The 20968-nt window shown below is 39.3% G+C and overlaps 3 protein-coding genes and 2 long non-coding RNA genes across 19 annotated transcripts in view; 2 read left to right on the top strand and 3 right to left on the bottom strand.

The window, feature by feature from the left end:
• Positions 1-1382, bottom strand: part of scarb2a (scavenger receptor class B, member 2a) — a 13888-nt gene extending 12506 nt beyond the window's left edge. For both annotated transcript variants that reach the window (XM_046036165.1, XM_046036166.1), the window contains exon 1: positions 909-1382. In XM_046036165.1, the coding sequence (XP_045892121.1) occupies positions 909-1031 (123 nt within the window). In that variant the 5' untranslated portion in view covers positions 1032-1382. The remainder of the gene's footprint in view (positions 1-908) is intronic.
• An 810-nt stretch (positions 1383-2192) lies between these two features.
• Positions 2193-16226, top strand: zgc:158260 (uncharacterized protein LOC571389 homolog). 4 transcript variants are annotated; one of them, XM_046035995.1, is made up of 4 exons: positions 12104-12398; positions 15183-15251; positions 15397-15733; positions 15930-16226. In XM_046035995.1, the coding sequence occupies exons 2-4, from the start codon at positions 15229-15231 to the stop codon at positions 16125-16127; spliced, it is 558 nt and encodes a 185-aa protein (XP_045891951.1). In that variant the 5' UTR covers positions 12104-12398; positions 15183-15228; the 3' UTR covers positions 16128-16226. The 4 variants fall into 4 exon arrangements, 2 of the variants coding, with proteins under 2 accessions (XP_045891951.1, XP_045891950.1); XR_006822631.1 differs by lacking the exons at positions 12104-12398; positions 15183-15251 and adding an exon at positions 2193-2210; XR_006822630.1 differs by lacking the exons at positions 12104-12398; positions 15183-15251 and adding an exon at positions 9324-9417.
• On the bottom strand, positions 8989-11151 carry LOC123960941. The gene is made up of 2 exons (XR_006822632.1): positions 10713-11151; positions 8989-10553 (listed from the first exon to the last, which is right to left on the bottom strand). It is a non-coding gene; the product is annotated as an uncharacterized LOC123960941 (long non-coding RNA).
• A 1364-nt stretch (positions 16227-17590) lies between the features above and the next one.
• The window catches only part of LOC123959654 (coiled-coil domain-containing protein 158-like), a 12799-nt gene continuing 9421 nt past the window's right edge, over positions 17591-20968 (bottom strand). For 4 of the 10 annotated variants that reach the window (XM_046033830.1, XM_046033829.1, XM_046033825.1 and 1 more), the window contains 7 exons: positions 20143-20235; positions 19776-19898; positions 19213-19370; positions 18816-18878; positions 18560-18624; positions 18150-18286; positions 17591-17715 (listed from right to left, as the gene is read on the bottom strand). In XM_046033830.1, the coding sequence (XP_045889786.1) occupies positions 18174-18286; positions 18560-18624; positions 18816-18878; positions 19213-19370; positions 19776-19898; positions 20143-20235 (615 nt within the window). In that variant the 3' untranslated portion in view covers positions 17591-17715; positions 18150-18173. Of the gene's footprint in view, positions 17716-18149; positions 18287-18559; positions 18625-18815; positions 18879-19212; positions 19371-19775; positions 19899-20142; positions 20236-20968 lie in introns of those variants that run through there. The other 6 variants (XM_046033826.1, XM_046033827.1, XM_046033831.1 and 3 more) reach the window with 6 other exon arrangements.
• LOC123959656 overlaps positions 18681-20968 on the top strand; it is a 7542-nt gene continuing 5254 nt past the window's right edge. Inside the window, exon 1 of one of the 2 annotated variants that reach the window (XR_006822362.1) lies at positions 18681-19818. This is a non-coding gene — a long non-coding RNA (uncharacterized LOC123959656). The remainder of the gene's footprint in view (positions 19819-20968) is intronic. The other variant, XR_006822361.1, reaches the window with a different exon arrangement.

Genomic DNA, 20968 nt, shown 5'->3' with positions numbered 1-20968 from the left:
CCCCCCCAGGTTCCCCCCCCCCCCCCCCCCCCCTTCCTTAAGACCTACACACCTCCCCCCTACTCATAGCGTCTCTGCTGGCTGAGATTTCTACTACCACCACCACCAGCGGTAACCCTCTTCAGAACAGACAACCCATTAAGAAGTCAGTATACCAAGCCTGTATCACCAGAAATGTGTCACCAGGTCATGCTGGATGGCTCATCTAAATGTTACAGCATCAGCTAAATGAAAGAACATCTCATCCCCTTTCTCCACTTTTCCACAGTCCCTGCCATATAAAGCTAGTTAAATCATGTGACGACTGGTCAAAATCCTATAAACGCTTCACATCAGTAAAGGAACGTTAAAAGGTTATGTCAAGGAGATATAAAATGTCATGATGGACCCACCTCTGAGAGCTACAATAATTGCTGTACTCACCTTGTGGGAGTTGCAGGGGATTTCTACCTAATATTAAAGCGAAAGCCTGTACGAGGTTTTTGCATGTTGTTGATGTTAAAATTAACATGCCGATTAGTCGTCTGCTTTAATGCAAGCTTGGACAAACCCCCCGAAGCTGCACAACCATGTAATGGGACTTTACACGCTGCACACCCTCGGATCATGTGGATTCGCGAAGGGAAAAGGCTTCGGGTTCATCACGCTAAGCTGGGGAGGTGCAGAATGCTGCAAATTACTAATAAAGTAAACAGCTAAAATTAAGACAATTTACACACAGTGGATACAGACAGTGTGATCCTGCATGTACCATCTACCACCAGTGAGATAATGAATGCGCATGATTGGCCACTGCAGATGAAACATTTAAAAAGCCCTCAAGACTGACATATGGAAGAAGTGTGAAAGGAGGGAGAAAAACAAAACAAAACACTGAAACCATCTGACGGTAAGAGGGCACAACTCACCTTTTTTAGCCGGCTGTGTATCATTGTTTGAAATACTTGAGCCACAACCAGCGCGATCCCCACAATCAGGAGGTGAGCGCACACGATCCCGGTGGCGTAAATGGCACAGGATCTCCTAGTCATGATGCCGGGCGGATGTGTTGTCCTCTCTCTCGGGGGCCGGTAAAACTTCACTGAAGTCGATGATGACCTTCTCCCTCGCAAAAATAAAAATAACTACAATTATAGCGAAGGCTATGTCTGGGATCGTGTAACCTCAGATCCAGGTTTAAACTTCGCTCTCCGCCGCCCTGGCGTGGTCTCCCCGGTGAGGCTGAGGGTAAAACAAGAAGGAGTATCAAAAAGGTTGGCACTTTACATCAAAACCCGAGGTCACGCCTAAACCTAAAGAGAAGGAGGACTGAGCTGCTCGGATGCGGTGGTGAACTGAAACAGCAGCTCTCAGCACACCGGGACGTAGAAGAAGAGCCGTTCACCTCCTCCCCTTCCTCTACGCATAAATGTAGCCGGTCAGGCGAAAAGCGTCGTTTTGGGGAGGCTGCATGGGCGGTGGGTGTGTGTAAAACTCAAGGAAGGAAAAAAAAAATAAAAGAAGCAGTGATGGGGCTTTGCTTACATCGTTTGTGTCACTGTTTCAAACAACCAAATAATAAATCTGAAACAGAATTTTAGTTCAACATTTCCCCCCTTTTTATGCGCACTTACTCACATTTGTGTGATTTTTGTCGCAGTTCAACAACTAAAAACGAGCTTCATTTTGAGCTCTTACACTGATGCTTTACTGGTGTGATCATATCTTATTGGCGTGCTTGCAGAGCTTGTAACACAACGCACAAGACTACCAGGATTATGAATGAATTAGCAGCCGCGTGCTCATGAACGCGCCGGTGGTAGTGTGTGTCACCTGGCGACTTTTCTAACGAGCTTACCGGGATGTGTCTGTGTCCGTGTACTGTGCACATATTGCCAACATATTGACAGGGAAACTCGTTTAACATGTTCCCTTTCGCATTGAAACGTCTCATCACCGGCTACGTTCAACTACACACACACACACACACACACACAGAAATTGTGAAGCCGGCGGAGAAGTCCCGTTACCTTTAAGAAGGATTCCGCTATCTCGCCTCATCGAGTCTCCTTAAGTAAGCGCAGCGTGGACATGAATAATGTGCTATTCAAGCAACCAACGATCGTTGACGCGAGCCCTTTGTCTGACGAGCTCGAGCGCTCATTGGCGACTGCCCTCCCGGACCACCGTCTCGAGACCACCCCCTCTGCGCGCTGATTGGTCAGACGCGGGTGAGTGCGATGTTGAATTTGATCGACTGATTTCGGGGCGGGGCTCCTATAAAGGGGGAACCGGCGGCGTGATGCTCAAAGCTGACGGAAAAGGGATGTTGAGCGGCTGCTGCGGGGTCCACTTAATACAGATGAGGTTGTGGCGGAATAACAGAAAGAAAATGGAAGATGAATGGCCTGCATTATGGTCACCATGAGGCAAACGGCCACTAAATATCGACACACAAAAATTTTATGTACACTATAACGTATTAAGTCATCTCCATAGGGGAAATGTCTCTGCAGAACAGCAAGATGCTGTTAATGTGTAGTTGACAAAACGTACTTGAGACAAGATGTTGGAATTACGTTTACCCTTGTAGTTTTCAGCCATAAAAAAACTAAATTTCAGTGGATTTAGCCTATGCTTTCTTGTTAAAGTAGTGCAATTTTTTAAGCAGGATGTTGCAACAACTTGATGAAGTGAGAGCTCAGTTATGTGCAGCTGAAGATCATTACCATTTCTTGAATATCTGTTTACTGATATGTTTATACCTGTACCTTTATTAATATTTTATATTTACTCTTTCCTACTTTGTACTGCAACTGCTGCACAACATTTCCCCTCAAGATAAAGTTCTATCTCATCCAATGTTAAAAGCAAGGAAGCCTGATTGTGTTTCTTTGCTCCTGAACCTCAGCAGTCTTTTAATAGTGAGTATCTGTCTGCCAGTGAAATCCAATCCAATATTTGATTCAGTTTATCGTTTCATTCATATGCTGGACAGCATAGCAACATTTCATTAAAGGCCATGAAAACCTATTTTCCAAGTTATGGGGGGCTTTAAAATATATGAGAATTAGCAAAGCAATGTTACAGCTCTGAATAGACTGAATCTGCATCTTAGGTTTTCTTTGATGGTTTCACCTGCAAAATGACCACAAACAACACAGCCGTCTTGCTCTTTTACATGTCTGTGCCCAAGGGCCCATTATCTGTTAATCCATGTGCAGCAATCATATCAAATACAAACGAGAATGTAGTCGGTTCAGAATTGATAATAAAGCTTGTACATATCTCTGACCATATGCGTCACATGTTATGATGAAAACAGTTCCTTATTTGTAAACATGTGTTATAGTCTGTAATGTTTCAGTGGTAACAGATTGTGTAAATCCTCTATGTGACATGCAGAAGGTAAAACAGCAATGACATTAACTTTACAGCTGCACTTGAAAAAAAAATCCATTTTTCCAGTACAGCAAATACAGATCCGTGCTTTGCAGCGTTCGGCTGCTGGTCGGACAGTTTTCTCAGAGCTTTGGTCCAGTTAACATTGATTTTTTCATCAAAGCAAGTGTTAAGTTTTCACACTGATTTGGTCCTATAGCAGCAGTAGGAACACTAGAACAGTGATACTTTGTTCACAATGGCAATATCAAAAGTATGAATTGCATTTCTTCTATCAATGGGACGTTAATATGGTAGTATCAGAATCTAATGTAGCACCAATGGGCCTGTGGCTGTTGAAGCCACATTTACCATCAACCGGTGCAGTCTAATGCACGCTGAAGTTACAGATGTTTCACACCTCTAAACGGTATCGGTTCTTCACAAAGTCAAGCTAATGCATGTATTACCAGAATCTGGGGGCATTTTTCTGGGATTCTTCAGTGCCCTTTGGATTCTGTGGCACTCAAAGCATGTGACTGGTGTAAGGCTGAAACAGGACACTTTGAATTGTGAGCCACCATCGTCCTTATTTACAGACAACGCCAGCTGCTTATCTCAAGAGCATGCTTTTACCCAGAATTCTAGTGGATGAGATGCCAGCTCAGATACCAGGTAACCTGATGAGATGAGAAGGCTGGCCTCCACTCCCCAGCTCAACCATTCACAGAGTCACCCAACTCATTGACTGGAGTGTGTTTGGGGTTTGTCTGGTAGTCTGCATGTTAGGATACATCCTGCTATAAAATGCTTTATGGGCAGTAATGGATGGACTGAAAGGTGAGCACGGTCATGCCGGGTCATGCAGCCGCCTCTTTCATAATCCATTCATAAATAAACCAGGACAAAAGCCTACAATTCTTCCCCAGGAAGTGATATACATCATATTGTTTGATGTTGTTTACTGGAAGGAACTGGCTGTGCTGGACTTTTAACATTAATGTAATTGAGTGTTACCTCATTGTACTAAGCCTTATAGCAATCCCAGAGGATGGGGGCTGCAGGAGGCGGGGGAGGCATCTGTTCAAACAAAAGGAGTAAAAAATGCTAAAGAAAATCTTCAGGGGGGAAGGATAACAGTCAAGTAATGCAGCAACATTGTTTTCTGCCAAAAGAAAGGGTGGGAGGGTGAAGAGGGGTAAAACAGTTCAACCTTTGTATTGGTCTCTTTTTATGTTTGGTCAGCAGAGCGACACAGATTTTTTTTCCCATCAGTTTTTTTGTTGTTGGACTTGTTGGACGCTGAAGACACCCAGCTTTGAAGGCCCACACAAAGCTATTTGATGACTGGAGTTTGTTTTTTATGTGAAAATCGCTATGTACAGCATCATAAAAGGGGTTCATGGTGAGAATAAGGCAAGCATTCATACATACCACAACAAGGAGACTTTTATCCAGAGGCTAAATAATTTTGGACCAGTTATTCGAACTAGTGTCTGTTTCCCCCACAAATCATTCATTGTGTTCCGACACATTTTGTCCCCCACCTAAAAACTGAACCAATAGCTTTTGGTTTGCACTTTGAGTACACGGCTAAAGTGCAAATGTGGCTCAACAGCAAGAACATTTATTTGGACACAAATGTCCATTCATGAGAAGTATTCTCTGACTGTTTCATACATTGTGCGCAGTCAGCTTTTCTGAGTCGTCTCTGATAACCATGCAAAATGGATTATGTGCTAACTCATGTGGGCTTTACTTCACATTGTGTTTAAGATCAATTTAAGGTCACCATCCTCACACACCCAGTGATTATTGTAAGAGTTCAATTGAGAGTCAGTAACTCACTATCTGTGTGGTTAATTTTCACGTGGTGAACAGAAAGTTGTTTTCCAGTTAACAGAGTGTAGTTTGACTGCAGACATAATCACAGCTGAACAGGAAATCCTGAATGAGGTTAAATGGGTGGATTCACTTTTTAACTTATATTTAAAATATCAAATGACACACGCAGTATGCAAACAATGATTCATGTCCTTCAGGCTGACATTCCAGTTATACTTTGTTGCACTGTAAACCTGCCGACGCCCTAGCTCATAAAGCTATCTGAAGTTATACACTTTAATATCAACAATATGCAGGTGTGTTTGAATTGAGGGGAAAGTCAGCAAATGTTATAGCAATCCATCACTAAAGTCAGCAAATGTTATAGCAATCCATCCAATAGTTGTTAATAATTCAGATAATTCAAAAATATTTCAGTCTGGAGCAAATGGTGGACCAACAAACAAACAAACATCATCATCCTTAGCGCTGTGCTTCTGGCATAGCAAAAAAGCAAATCTAAGTTTGAGGCAAAACCTCCTCCTTGACCATTTGAGTGAAAGAAAATCTTCACTCAAGGTCCACTTAGTAGCCTTTTCTGTGTTTTTTAAAATCATATATTGCAGTGTTTCTCAGCAGATTGAGTTCGGATGAGGATGCAATCGACAAAGAAAGCTAGTAAGTGATCCTAGGGTCAGGATTCTTTTGAAAAATAGGATGATAATTCACTACTGAAAACAAAGCTGTTGCTCCTAGTTCTTAAAAGGAGATTTTTTTTTATGGTTTGGGAAAAGTCCACCAACTTTGTTATAGAAAAGCATTCTTGGCATGTGTTTAAACCAGGTAATCATAAAACTGCGCGGTAATCATGTACAGATCAAGGTTTTTCTTAAACATAAAGCAGTATTTTTACTTGATGGCAACAAACTACTTTATGCAAGATGAAGAAAATGTGAAAACAAACCACATCATCCACCAGTTACATTCCATCATCTGTCCTCCCTATCTGCTGCTCCCTCCTTATATCAACGCAACAGAAACAACATTAACTTGTACTGCCTGACATGGTTAGCGGTGTCCTCCACCCCTCAGGGCTGCACCGCAGCGGAGCCTGGTACCAAACATTAAGTCACAGTACTTTCGAGGCTGAGACAGTCTTTGTAAGGCTAGAGACTGATATACAGGCATAGCTGTGGGAGTGGAGACTTGTGAGTAGTGGCAGACCTTTTCACTGCAGGTGATTAATGCAAACCGAGCCATTAAGTGTACACTACACTGAATTTATTTCTGGGTTAATCCATCCCTTGCTCTCCATGGAGAGGATCACAGTGACTGAAAGAACTTGCTATGTTGTAGCGGTCAAAATACATGTTAAGTAATAAAAAAAAATCTATACTGCTGTGGTAACTAAATACATTCACTCAATCACTCAAACCAATTTCAGAGAGAAATATTACAAGTACTTTTCACTTCATTTATCTGCCAGCTACAAGTTACTTTCCAGATCAAATGTTTTACATCAAAGCACATCATAATCTTATAAAACACAATATGTTGTTAAAGATAAAAGTAGTGGCTGCCAACTTTTTTGGCTAGTGACTACTTGTCCTGTTTCAGATGTGTCTATGTGCGTTTCCAGTTTCCCATTTTTTTAATGCACGTTTTCAAACCTGAGACATCACCAGAAATTTGAAAAAGATTTTGCCAAAAGTTTTTTTTAAGTAAAGCTGGAAAAATTGGTGCATCAATAAAAACAAAATGCAACACAGTACAATTGCGAGACCACATAAATCATGGCATGCATGAAGCTCAGACTTAAATCTCCAATAAAGCTTCTGCTCCACTGAAAAGCTAAAAATTCCAGTACACAGTAACATCAGATCAGTGTGATCTCTACTCTAAAGCTTTTATATGGCTGGAGAACAGTCAAAAGAAGTATATAAATTTCTGTAACAGAACTTTTCAGCACAGTCTTTTCTTCTTTCCTGCCCCATTAATCATCGTTTGACATTTGAAAGGGCCTGACCCCTATTGGAAACCCCTAACCATATATAAATAAGTTGAAGTAGTGAAATCAGCTTCATCTCGACCAGCTGCAACAGTAAAATCCTACTTACAGTATCTGTATTTACAAAAATGTGATAAAGAGATCAGTCATTTTTCTGCACAACCAGTGATGGATTTTGAATGCAGGGCTTGTAATGGAGTATTTTTACATTGTGATATTGGTACTTTTACTAAAGTACATCATCTAAGTACTTCTTCCACCACTGCTATACTTTGACTTAAGCATTACACACTATACACCAAAGAACAATCAGGGTGTTTATTTGTCATTGCGTGTATTGTATATGACTTCTCATGGTATGACGTTCTAGTTTATTTACTCAACAGGGGTTAAGTGATGGACTGACCATAGAATTCCTTTGTCCACCTGGGTGTGGTTAATTTCCCACCATACAAACTAAGTGTGTTTCGTAACAGGAGACAGCGACTCATTGTTCCCGCATGTAGCAACAAAGTGTTAATTTAAGAATTCAAGGAGGCCGTTGTCACACCACATGACGACGGCAGTACAGTAATGTTGCAGAAATAATGTTGATTTTTAAAAACACATTTTGAAAACACGTAAAGTGTCTAGCCTTGATTAAAATGTCTCCCTGCTTAGCCCTGCTGTCCCCAGGCTAGAGAGGAGAGTTATACAACAATATATGCATTGTGCATTAGGCTTTGTCAGACAAAGCCAGCCCACAATTTTGCTTCACTCTTTTATTTCAATGTGAAGTGAAAAGTGTGGTTGCAAGACTTACTCTGCAGCTCTGTGAGGCTAGATCACAGTAAACAATGTATAAAGCTATTTGGAGGTAAGAGGGATGGTAAAAAGCTTTAGACTTATTATTATTTCTTAAATACCAATTTTGTGGCGAGACATGGAAGTCTTTAAAAAATGTGTACAATTATCTGGCTTCAGTTAATTAATATAAAGTGCTGAAATGAATAGTTCACTAATCAGCAATTTGATTGACAGAAAAATAAAATGGCAATTTGATTGATTAAATGTTCAAGCATAAACAAAAAACATTCTCTGGTTTCAGCCTCTCAAATGTGAGAATGTATATAATCGTAACTTCAGTATCTTTGACTTTTAGGCTGCTGGTGGGGCAAAATAAGCTAAGATCAACTTGGGCTCTGGAAAAGTATGACAGACAGTTATTTATCGATGAATTAAAAAAAATTATCCTCAGGTTAATCAACAATGAAAAAGATTGGTATTTGTGGCCACATTGATTTATTTACTTATTGTTTTAAATGTATTTATTCACATTTTTAGTCACATAAAAAAAAAAGAGGGAGTCGACTTACATTGCGAGAGGTAGGAGTCACAAAAACAGGGTCAAGTGGGGTCAAAATCTATTCAAATGTGAACTTTGTTGTGACTAGCTGTGAATAAGGCTCAGGTAAATAAATCTCACTTGACAAAAAGTTGGCAGTATCTTGACCTTAGACCACTGATAAAGAGAGGAAACCTGGTGCCACACCTGTTGCATCCTGTACAGAGAGCGTGTTAGGGAGTTCTGCACATCCTTTCTGGTTTCTTGTATTGTATTGTATTTCTCAACATCCTAAAGACTGTAAAAGACTGTTAAAAATGGCAGTAAACTCCTTTTTACTGGAAAGTCAGCATGCTGCCAAACCCTCTGATATTAACATAAACAAAAACATTTCCTGTGTATCACACCAGTTTCCCCCAATTGTACTTGATTAGACGTAGAAAGTCTCTGGAGGAAAATTAATGTTGTCCTGTTGCTTTGTTGTTTTTTTTATTTTTATTGTGAATGTGTGGAATAAATAAACAAACAGAAGAATGCAAATCTCAAACAAATAATCAAAAGTGGCCGCCTTTCACTGTTACCCTCTCCAAATTAGATAAATGCACAGTGAGATGTTTTCAAATTGTATTAACATTACTACACATTAGGCATATCAGCAAACACAGTGCTTTGAAGTCTGCATGTGAGAAGTACACAGTAGATACATCCTACATCCTGATATTTACTCTATGATATTCCCCCCCCCCCAAATGGGCTGAGCTTTCCTGAGTCAGGCCATCTCCGTGCAACCATTTAGAGAGCTGTTTGTAGACAATGGCCAGTTACATAGGTGTCGTATTTCAATATTTACACTTCATGATGCGTGAGCAGGAAATCCTTCTGAAGAGAAAAGAAATGCAAGGTAAAACTTAACAAGGATTCAGGCGTTTCCTCAAGTAGATGGATGAGAAAATGAGACCATGCAAAAAATAGCACAGTAGGTTTTATCTATCAACTGGTCTGCAGCTCCTTGTGAGCACGCTCTGCTGTTAGATTAAAAACAAAATATATATAAACATTTGAACTTTTCAGGAGCTGAAAGGCAGCCTTGTTAATAGCTTCACCCCGGTGTGTGTTTGAGTTTAATATCACTTTTATTGGCCCATGGATGCAAGAATATTCCAGTTCATCAGAAGGTCAGGTAGCTTTTATGACAACTGCAGTTAGAGAATTTAGTTTGCTGGTCTTTTTGTTGTAAAAAGCTTATTAAATGCAACAGAACAGTTGTTACAGAATAATCAAATATGTTGTCATTATTTGCAGTAGTGCCTCCGTTATTGGTTTTACAAATTGCTTATATGCTGATGTCTTTTATGTGTCATCATATTTGTGCTTATGTGCTCTGCTTTTATGTGGTTAATGCTTTTATGTATTATCTATGCTCCTGTGTTTTCTGTTGTGCTTATGTACCTGTATGTATTTTGATATTTTCTGTAACGCCATCAACCCGCCAGGGACTGCAGATGAAAATTAGTCTGTATGGTTTAATCTGGTACAATTACATATTGGACTTTATTTGATTAGTTTGCACTGTCCCTTTTTAAATAGACAAGCAAAACAAACAAACAAACAAACAACATACTTAAATGGCAGGCACACGCTGGCACTTTTTAAGTGGATACACACAAACAGAAGTTCAAATTTCAACAAATACAGTATATCTCAATATGGGTGCTAGTTTTGATGCATGCTGAAGTTTTAAAAACAGGAACAGAAAATTCAGATAATCAGCAGGAGAGAACCCGCCCCCCGCCAGACCCGACCCTTTGCCTTTGCCTTTGCAGGTCACTGTATGTCGCTCAGTCTGACTTAGGAATGTGGGAGAAAGCTGTTAAAACGCTTTGTTGGGAGTCTCTGGGTCACATGAGGACACTTCATTGTCGATCCAAAGCTGGAAATTCCTCAGAGACATGGCGCTGTACGGACGTAACATGGTCATGACGTCATTATCCATTCATATATCCACATTGCTGCCTCAGAGCTGACAGCAAGAGGAACCTATAAGCAAGAGGAAGAGGCTCAGGATGACTGTGATCACTACACAAGCTCCAAAATCTTACTGGAAGCTGTAGTAGCTGGCATCTAAATACCAGTACACTTTTAAAAATATACCGTTTGTCTTTAATTTAGTAAGAGCTTACAAAAATAGGTGCTTACGCTTCAACTACTCCATCAGCAACAGTAATCCTGAGCACACAAAGACCCGAAGCTGCCTGTGATGGTTTCAGATCACAAATGTGCTTTCAAATGTCACTGTCTTATAGCTGCATTCAAGCTGGCTGTGTCGCTGGCAAGCACACTGAAACAGCGCATTAGACAGTTCACTGACTGCATTGAAACTGTTTACTAAGTTAGTTTGTTACTATAAATAGGGGACATCAGTGTTGAAAAAGGGGAAACAGAAGTCTCTCTGTCCCAGCAGTGTTTTCTCTAGTGTTTGAGCAGCAGGGGAGTCTGGGGATCTGAACTCAGGCTAATTAGCTAATTCATCAGCCCTGAAGGGAATGACATGTGATTAAATCCAGTCATCAACAACCACTTTCCACGCAAGATAAGTTATCAAGAATAAATTTAGGGAACTACCTATGTGAAAAGTACATATCAGTTTTTGTAAACTGACAAAGTGAAAAAACAAAAGATAGTTGATTAGTACATTAAGCTAATATAACTAGCTATAAGTAGGCCAACATTTACCCGAGTACTGTACCTAACTACAAATTTGAGGTACTTGTATTTTACTTACTAGTATTTCCATTCCATTGTACTTTATACCAGGCAAATATTGTACTTTTTATGCCACTAACCACTTTTTTTTTCTTTTACAATTAGCGGATTTTACATTGAAAACACAATCATCTTATACAATAGCATGCTCTGAAATGGATTGAAGTAGGCTACATAAAAGTAAATAAAGCAGTTAACATTAGCTCCATTTCTACCACCTATGTAGCCTATAACAATATCACAGTACTTTACTAAGTCTAAGTACATTTGGCTGATAATACTTTTACTTGGAAAATTTTGAATGCAGCACTTTTATCTGTGGAGTCCATTGTGGTATTGCTAATTAAACTCACATAAAGGACTTAAATAGGATCTTCCACCACTGCATTTAAGTTGTATTTAAGTAACATATCCCAGCAATTAAAGATATTTTATTAACAGTGATTAAGCCTACACAGGTTGGTTGCATGGGCTCTGGTTCAGGGTGCCATGAACTAAACTGCAAATTGTCTAACAAGGAGAGCCCCCTAGTGCTGAAATAGGCCTACACGCGCAGGAGGGTCCACACAGAGCAACTGGGACTCATTTTAATGACTTTTATAAATGTGCTCCTCGGTTGTGCACTCATAGTGTAAAATGAGAGAAACAGTTAGGCTAGACTACTAACGTTAACTGGGTGAGTTGTTTTTATGCTGCCACTCACACAACACAACAGCTGCACGCACCTATAGGCCTATGTAACCAAATATCACCTCTCACGCGACTTGGACACACATACCAAGCATAGCGGGTAAATAAAATGATTTAAATTGAGACTTGTCTATTTTAGGTTAATGATTATTCCTTTAACAACACGTGTTACTGCTCGGCCACGCTAGCCGACAGTAAATATCGAGTTTAATGCTTTTAATTTTATGCAAAACGACTGTTTGTCTCAACATTGAACGACCCCACTGGATCCGCCGCCGCTGCCATAGTCACCAAGTAACAAACTACCTGGACGGATCATGAGCCAGATTGTTTTTCATTGTGTTTGTTTTCTGTAGATTTGAACTAAAACTGATTCAATAAATAATACTGAAGGATGGAGAATAAAAACACGCGGCCCATTTTCCCTTGGTAAGTGAAATATAACGTCTTTTGGAGCCTATACTTCATTGTTATGTGACACAGTAACAGTGCAGTCGTTCCTTTGGCGATTTGTAGCCTAGTGAATGTAGGCTATACATCAGTATTTAGATCCTTTACCAAGCTAACTAAAAGTAGAAATACTACAATGTAAAAATACTCCAACACTTGTAAAAGTCCTGCATCCATTTTTCCACCATCTTAATGTAAGCATTCATTTCAACTACTTTGTGAACTTAATTTAATCAGTTAACGTTGCATTTTATTATATAAATTGATTATTATTATGTTTTGCATGTAAAATCTCGCATGAAAATCATGGCTTCCCTCTGAAATGCAGTGGAGTTTTGGTATTAAGTTGCATAAAAAGCAAATATTTAAGGAAAGTACAAGTACCGCAAAATAGTAGTAGAGTACTTAAGTAATTGTGCTAATTACTCTCCACCACTGATGTAAACACTGCATGGTATACCAGCTATAAAGAGACAGGTAAGTATCTACATGTCTTTTACTTGAATATTTACTATATATATATATATATATATATATATATATGAAATTGTTGTCAATTATTACTTTCATGGCTGGCTTTACTTTTATGCTTGACTGACCTCTGTTTGCTCACCTAAACTGGACCAGTCTGAGAACAGGTACAAGGAAGGGAGTGAGGGGAAGGAATAAATACTAAATACAAAGGAGGAAGAAAAGGGAGAGACAGGAATAGATAAGACAAACATGTACAGAGTGCTATTTAAAACGGTCACTGAGCTGCTTCATTTAGACCTACAATATGATGTATTTCTCTGTTGAGATGTAACTGGAGCCCCCACACGTATTTGGTTAAAGATTTAAATACCTTCGAGATGAACCCTGATTGCTCTGATATAACACCCCTTGTCAGCCAGCTGCTAAGAAGAGAGGCAGAGTCGAAGAAGAGACTAGGATAACAAAAATACACTACTAGCATTTTGAACTAGCAGGACAAACTGAATATCTTATGCTAATAATTTTGAGACAGAATTAAGTATTGTCAAGCCAGAAGCATTATCAACAAAAATTAAAAATGATAGGCGTGGTCAACATGGAAACAATTCTTTATCAGGGTATATGTAATTTTATATCACAATATCAATATCTGTCATTTTGTACTACCTATCTCTATAAATTAACTGGGAACCTTAATGAATAACATAAGATATGATTGTCTGATTGTGCCTGACAAAGAAAGCTACTTCATCATATTCATGCAAAAAATCATTTAAAAAACCAATCTGGCTGAATAGTGCTGCTTATAAATTTGTAAGATTGCCCACAATGGCCTAATGCACCCAAAGACGTGAAAGGGATAGATACTTTGGGGTAAACGGCACAGCAGAGAAGGTTCACACAGTGAAATTGTCATTTTGCTGCAGATCTAATCTGAAAAGATGATTGTGCGCTATCAGCCAATCTTTTACAAATGACAGCAGTTGTCGTGAACATTATGTAAAAAGTCTATCTTTGGTTAAAGAAAAACCTTCAGTCTCCCTAACTTAACAAAACCTGGAAATGGTTTGTGGCCAATAGAGTAGACTTGCAGCTACTACTTTATAAAGTTCAACTACTTTCTTTGCATATCGTAACTTCATCTGGTGGAAAAGGAAGCACTTTAGACTACTTTGGTTTCTCTCAGGATGAAACAGCGTTTCGTGAAAGAGCGTTTAGAAAGATGGATAAGAGTGTTCAAGAAGAAAAAAGTTTTTTATAGACACAAAATGAACATCATGCACATAGTTATCCATCTATGGGTTTCCAGCAGAATAAACCCAATTACGAAACAGGACACTGACTTATATCTGAAACAACGCGACACATCCAAGTAGCCTGAATTATTGTCAGGCCCTCGATAAAGAAAACAAATTGTCTTATCATCTCCTTTTTCATCAGAGATATGACACACTGACTGATCTTCACTGAGCACAGGCTGAGTGTCCAACTGGCAAAACATAAAGGAGGATATAAAAAGACGACTCAGAGAGCAGCGTGCAAGCGGCTGAAACAGAGATGCACTTCCTGCTCAAATATAAAATTGCTCAAGCCCAGAGAAAGTCTGCTTCAGCCAAAATTTAAAGTGAAACGAGCTTTGTCCTTTAATTAAATCTACATTTGACAGTTTGCCAGTGGTGGACAGTAACTACATTTACCCAAGTACTGTACTTAAGTTCAAATGAGAGGTATTTGTACTTTACTTAAGTATTTTCTTTTCATGCCACTTTCTACTTCTCCACTACATCTCAAAGGGAAATATTGTACTTTTTACTTAACTACCTTTATCTGACACCTTCAGTTACTAGTTACTTTACAAAGTAAGATTTTTACACACAAAACATATGTAGAGTTCAATTCGTATATTGATTGATAGGAATGTAATTTTGATGATTTTTAAATTCTGCTTATCATGTCAGCAACCACTGACAAACATAACCATACTAATAGTACTTTTTACTCTATATACCAGTATTTTTAAAAATAGGTACTTGACTCAAGTAGAAATTTAAAGACTTCTACTTTTAGGGGAGTAATATTTAGTAGTGGTATCTGTACTTTTACTCAAGTACAGGATTTGTGTACTTTGTCCACCACTGCAGTTTGCACAATACTCGCTGCAGAGATAAAAACAAGATTTAGTTGCTCTTTGTTTGCGCATTATACATCACGTTTGTATCTTATTGTAATAATTGTTGATACATATTTGTAGAACAGCATGTGACTGATGGAAACACATTATTCCCACAGAGACTATAACTGTGGGAGCACCACAGCAACAATGCAGTGACCTGCTATGTTGTATCGCCCTGAGGCGAGGCATGTTTCTACAGGCTACATTATTGATATCCTTGTTTATCATTATCCTTGACTTGTATTGTATCCATTTTGTTCAACTCAAATTTCAAATAGCTGAAACCGCTTCATGAGACTAGTAAAGTCCTTATTTGTTATCTATCCTCAGGTACAAAGAGAGGTTGCAGACCAAGTATCTGAAAGCCCCAACAAGCAAGACTTCCTCAGTCGGCAGTTTTGTAAACGTGAGCCTCGATGACTTCAGTGATTGCTCGTCATTCTTATCAGGGGCCCAGGGAGGTGTCTCACCGGTTATTTTCCATGGCACTCCAAACCACGACTCCAGACAAAAGCCTAGAAAGTGCATCTCTAAGGAGCACGCTTGCTTCTCAAAGCAGATGACCCAAAAGCAGATTCGCAGAGAATATGTGGCTGCTGTGGAGGAAAGACTCAAACAGCATCCTCTCGCTATGTTCCCACACTATAAAGCTCACATGAAACCAGAGGTAAGTGGAGGGGACAGCAGTCTGGACTACCAAGGTTACATGAGCCAGCACAATGAGGCCAGGATGAATAGTTTACAGTATGCAGATGGATGAATGAGGCCTGAATGAAGCAGGACATTGTGTTTATCCTGTATTACAACTACAAACTGTATAAAAAAGGTTACAATGTATTTACAAGGTCTTCATTTCTCTCCAGTTATTTGATAAGGTGGTATCCGTGTTGGACCCCGAAATGTGCGGATACAGTGCCTCTGCACTCCCTACTCCTACAGGAAACCATGCGGAGGAGGTAGATGAGAAAAACTGTACAGAGCCAAGTAAGAAAGAAGTGGAAAGAGCAAAACATGGAACGTCTGCCAATAAAATGCAAGTACACTTGCAATTTGATGATTAATAGTATTAATATAATCTAAATTTGATCCATTGTTCACTTAACCTGATTGTGGAAAATAAACAAGCAATTCCTTTGTTGAAATAAAAGCTGAAATTCTAAGCTCGTCTCAGACTCATCTTTTGATCTTAAACCCAAATGTCTTCAGTGAACAACAAAAACAAAGGAATTTGCCTTACCGTTCCTATACTTTTTATACACTGTAGCTACACATTACTTCTCAATTATTTTTAAGACCAAATCCAAGTCCCAGAAACCCTTATATGTTACAAATGAAAGGAAATGGTATCAAGAAAGGCCAGACAGACCAAGTGAATCAACTGGGAACAAATGAGGACATGAAAGTAGCCGTCAAACTTTACCAAAAATGGTTTGCCTCTCTGGTAAGCATGCCTGCCAGTTTAAGTCACTAAAGAAACCAAAAAGATAACTTAAATATTGCCGTTTGTCAGATCTTACACAAGACTTTTGTTTGACTCTTGCAGGACGAAGAGACCAATGTCACTGAATCTGCCATATTGGGCAGTTTTGACAGTGGCCTTCAAGACTCTTAATTACCAACTTTCCCCACTCAAGTGGAGAACAGTTTCTCATGTCAAGAATGAAATCCAGCCACAAACAGCAGGACAGTTACATTTCATAAGCCTCTGAGCTAAATGAAGTACAAAATGAGTAAAGTCCACCAAATCTAGAGCCCACAAATAGTAGTAAAATATCATTTTTGATAGCTGCTGGTAACTGAAACCCAAAACTGGGAAGAAAATGGCACAGATCAACCACTACAAGACCCAGGTGACATGTACAAAAGAAGCTGGACTTTGATATCCAAAACAAGTGATACGATCAGGACAACCTTCTGCCACCAAATCTCCAGACAATTCATGGTCCCTTCCCATCTATTAACCACGTGAAACAGGTGGTTTGTTGACAGAATGAGGAGCTGAAACAGATGTATGTATGTAACCTTAGATGTCAGGAGTTGTGTAATACACAGTAGAATACCAATGCCAAGGCTATTAGTGAAGACCATACATTTAGAGGAGGGGTTTCAAAAGACCAGTGTACGAGTTTCACAGCATGTGTATACAGGAAATGCTGTTCAAAGCTGAACACTGAACAAAGAAGAGCAAAAGGAGAAGTGTGTCTGCAAGAGGTCACTTGTTCTCGCTGCAGTTTCTGAATAATCTCTTTTCTGAAGAAAGAGAGAACTCAGGAGTTTTTCCATACAAGGAACCCTGGATAAGTACATAAGTGTGTAAAGTTCTATGTTTACTGGGTGCATAAAAGTTAACCTGAACAGCCAATGTAGACGCTGCATGAATGATTCCTCCCTATTTGTATCACACTTGTTACACTTTGTAGTAAATGTAAGCAAATACATGATAAACACACAGTGTGCAAAATATCAATTTACTGTATATGAATTTGACATAATTCCTGGTGTGAAACAACAACTCAAACACATATTCAAAAATACTTCTTTATTTAAACAATAAATTACATAAAATACGCCTGATTAGTGATTTTATTTGACAAAACCATCCTTTGATAAAATCATCTGGGGAGCCTTTCAAAATAAAAAAGGAGCTTTCTGAAAGACAAAACGTGAAGTAATTAAATAAATTGGGAATGGATTTACAGCGATTATGATCAATCAATAACATTTACATAATTTTATGAAAACTATGAAGTCTGTGAGCTGCTGAAGGACACAAGGGACAACTGTCTGTCTTATCATTTGTTATTATTCCACTGTTAGTATTTGACTTTTGTTCTTCAGCTTTCCTTCTCAGTTTACATACAGCATGATATAGTAATATACAGCTGATACAGTATCTTCAACTCATTAAGACCTCTTCTAATCACTGCACACAGAAGATGTTTTTCTGGGATAGTTTTTTCCCTCTAACGCAAAGTAATGTTAAATGTTTCGTTAAATAATCCTGATAAAACACAATCTATTACACCGTGTCCAGAGAGATATGATAAACTGTGTATATGTGATTTACAACATTAACAACTTACTGATGATGTGTTGTGTCGTGACGGTCACTGTTGGCTGTTTGGGTCGGAGGTCAGGAGTAAGTGGACGGGTGACCTGCGGCCCAGTGAGAGCAGCTGTGGGGAGGACGTGTACCTCGCTGCAGTTGATATAACGCAGCCTAGAAAAGTCATTATGTATATGTTACAGAATTATATAATGATATTGACCACAAATAAGATACTGAAACTAATAAATAATCTAACACTTGACAAGCTGGAAACAGAAAATAGTTGCCAGTTAAAAAAATAAAATAAAATCAACTACAAAAAGAGTTTTATTTTTTTATTGATCGACTAATTAATTAATGTTTCAATCTTGTGTTGTATGGCAGATGAGCACTGCATTTGTGATGGCAGTAACAATAAACTGAATAGAGTAGTTATGAACTCACTCTCACCGAAGGATTTGTTGATTGTTTTCCCGTTGAGCTCAGCTGTCTTCAGTAAGAGTGGCTCGCTGTATGCACAGACAGACACTCATTACATCACATTACACAGCCTGCAGCACTTTGCGGCGCCTTGCATGTTGCATGAGGGAGTAAAAGGTCACATGGGTTGATGGTGTGACCATCTTGCAGCCTCATGGCAAGTCATGCTCAAAGCATCCGAACAAAAACAGAATTGGTCAGGTTTGGGTGCGCTCCCTACCTGCCGCAGGTTTTTCTTCTAAATCTGGAGCCAGCTTTTACTTCTTCAGCCTTGCCAGCGTTGCTGTAGGAGGCAGAGGAATATTAAAAAGGGTGAGACATTGCACAAGAACATATCACAGTCCAGGAGTCTTTAACAGATAACTTAGACACTAAAGAGTCTTTAAACAAGGACAACAGCTTTTCTATTCTTTTAATAGTATATTACAGCACAAGCAGTAAAACACCGTGTGGTAAATGAAGGCACTCATATATGGATCCCTCCTCCTCCTCCTCCTCCTCCTCCTCTCCACTGACTTCCCGCTCACTTAGTAGCATCACATGATTTTCATATGCGCCCTAAACTAGTCTAAGAACGAAGCTAATCCTGCAGTGTGTGGGAATACAGCCAGACGTAAAATGTGGTTCGGTGTACTCTCTCCGGTGCAGACCTCCTCCTGCTGCCGGCAGCAGCGCTGGTGTCTGTGTGTGGTCTGCAGTTCTCCGAAATCACTCCTCGCAGCTCTCTGACGAGAGACCTGAGCTCCCGGGCGGGGCTCTCCTGCTGCCTCTTTGACTTCAGCAGCCAGAAGAGGAGAGCAATGTCAATGAGCTGCTGCGGTGATGCCAATATCTTATAAGTTGCTGGTCTGATTAGTTTGCATTTGAACAGAGGAATTACAGACTACAGGGCAATCTCACAAAATCACTTTCTGTGACAACAAGATCTTTTTTATCATGCAGTAAGAACACATAACTCTGTATTAGCACTGTGACTGTATAATACTGTGGCTGTGTTGAAATGATTTACAGTAAGCTTTCCGTCCTTGCCACAGGAATGTAAAACTTCGTATGCTTTTGATTTTAAAGCCCAGAAGTGCTGAGCTTGTGTCTGTGTAGCAAATAAACAATGATTCACACATGTACTTGACGGGCTGGAACCGTAGGAGACAGGAGAGATGTAGGGAGTTCCTGACTGTACCGTAATCTGTGTGTTGGAGGCGTGCTGGGAAGAAGGTGGAGTGGTGAGTACAGCTAGTGATGGGAAGTCCAGGTCAAGTGGAGGTACGTTCAGAGGTGTGTGCAAATTCTGACCTTGAAGCTCCTCCAGAGGAGATAATACTTGTTATAAGTCAAGTTTTGTTGGAGGGTGCTCAGTTCCCATTAAAACTGAAGGTCAGAGAGTAAGTCTGACTAGATCAAGACATTCTAATCAAACATGCATGTTGACAAGAGAACAGCCTTGCATAAGCATTACATATTTCTACATATAAGTATACTGTGTATAGGGTGGATAATGTCATAATGTCCCTGTTACAAAAAGACTCTTTGTATGTAATCAGCTCTACCTTCAAGTCCAGGGCATGTTGGAGTTTGAGACGGAAAAAGTCCTGCTCCTGCAGCTGGATGAAATCTTGACAGTCTGTAAATTTCTCTGACATCTTTGGGAATATACAGAGCATATGAAACAATAACACAGTTATGGACACACAAACAGAGATAGAACAGGACTGATAAGGTTTTTTTTTAACTTGTTCTGAGAGATAACAGCTGTTTTGGGGAAAAGTGACGCCAAAAACTTGCAAAATTAAAAGATAGTAACCCTCTGGAGTTATTCAGATATTAATGTTTCTGTTTTAAGACAGTTGCTAATTATGAGCCCATGTGTAATACCTTTTCTAACTGTATATTATTTTAAATAATTATGTATTAGACATTTTATGCCTTTATTAGAGTCTTGAAGAGTATTGAAAATGAAATGCAACAAATCTCACAAACTGGGCACAAACGGCTGACGTTGCTGTTCATGGTCAGCAATGACCACGCACTTTTAAGACTTTATATTTTAGTACTAATTTTTTTGTAAATTTGTAATCTTCATTGTTCATTATTCTTCAAAAAATATTGATGTGTAATGTTCTTGGTCTGAAACTCTATAAATGTCAGTCAGTCACCATCTTATCCAGGCTTCTCTAAACAGCATCTCTCTTTTGGTGGTAATACACTGCTCAAAAAAATAAAGGGAACACTTAAACAACACAATGTAACTCCAAGTCAATCACACTCCTGTGAAATAAAACTGTCCACTTAGGAAGCAACACTGATTGACAATCAATTTCACATGCTGTTGTGCAAATGGAATAGACAACAGGTGGAAATTATAGGCAATTAGCA

Source organism: Micropterus dolomieu, linkage group LG21 (genome assembly GCF_021292245.1).
Source record: "Micropterus dolomieu isolate WLL.071019.BEF.003 ecotype Adirondacks linkage group LG21, ASM2129224v1, whole genome shotgun sequence".
Taxonomy (NCBI): Eukaryota; Metazoa; Chordata; class Actinopteri; order Centrarchiformes; family Centrarchidae; genus Micropterus; species Micropterus dolomieu.
This window is presented reverse-complemented; position numbering and strand designations above follow the sequence as displayed.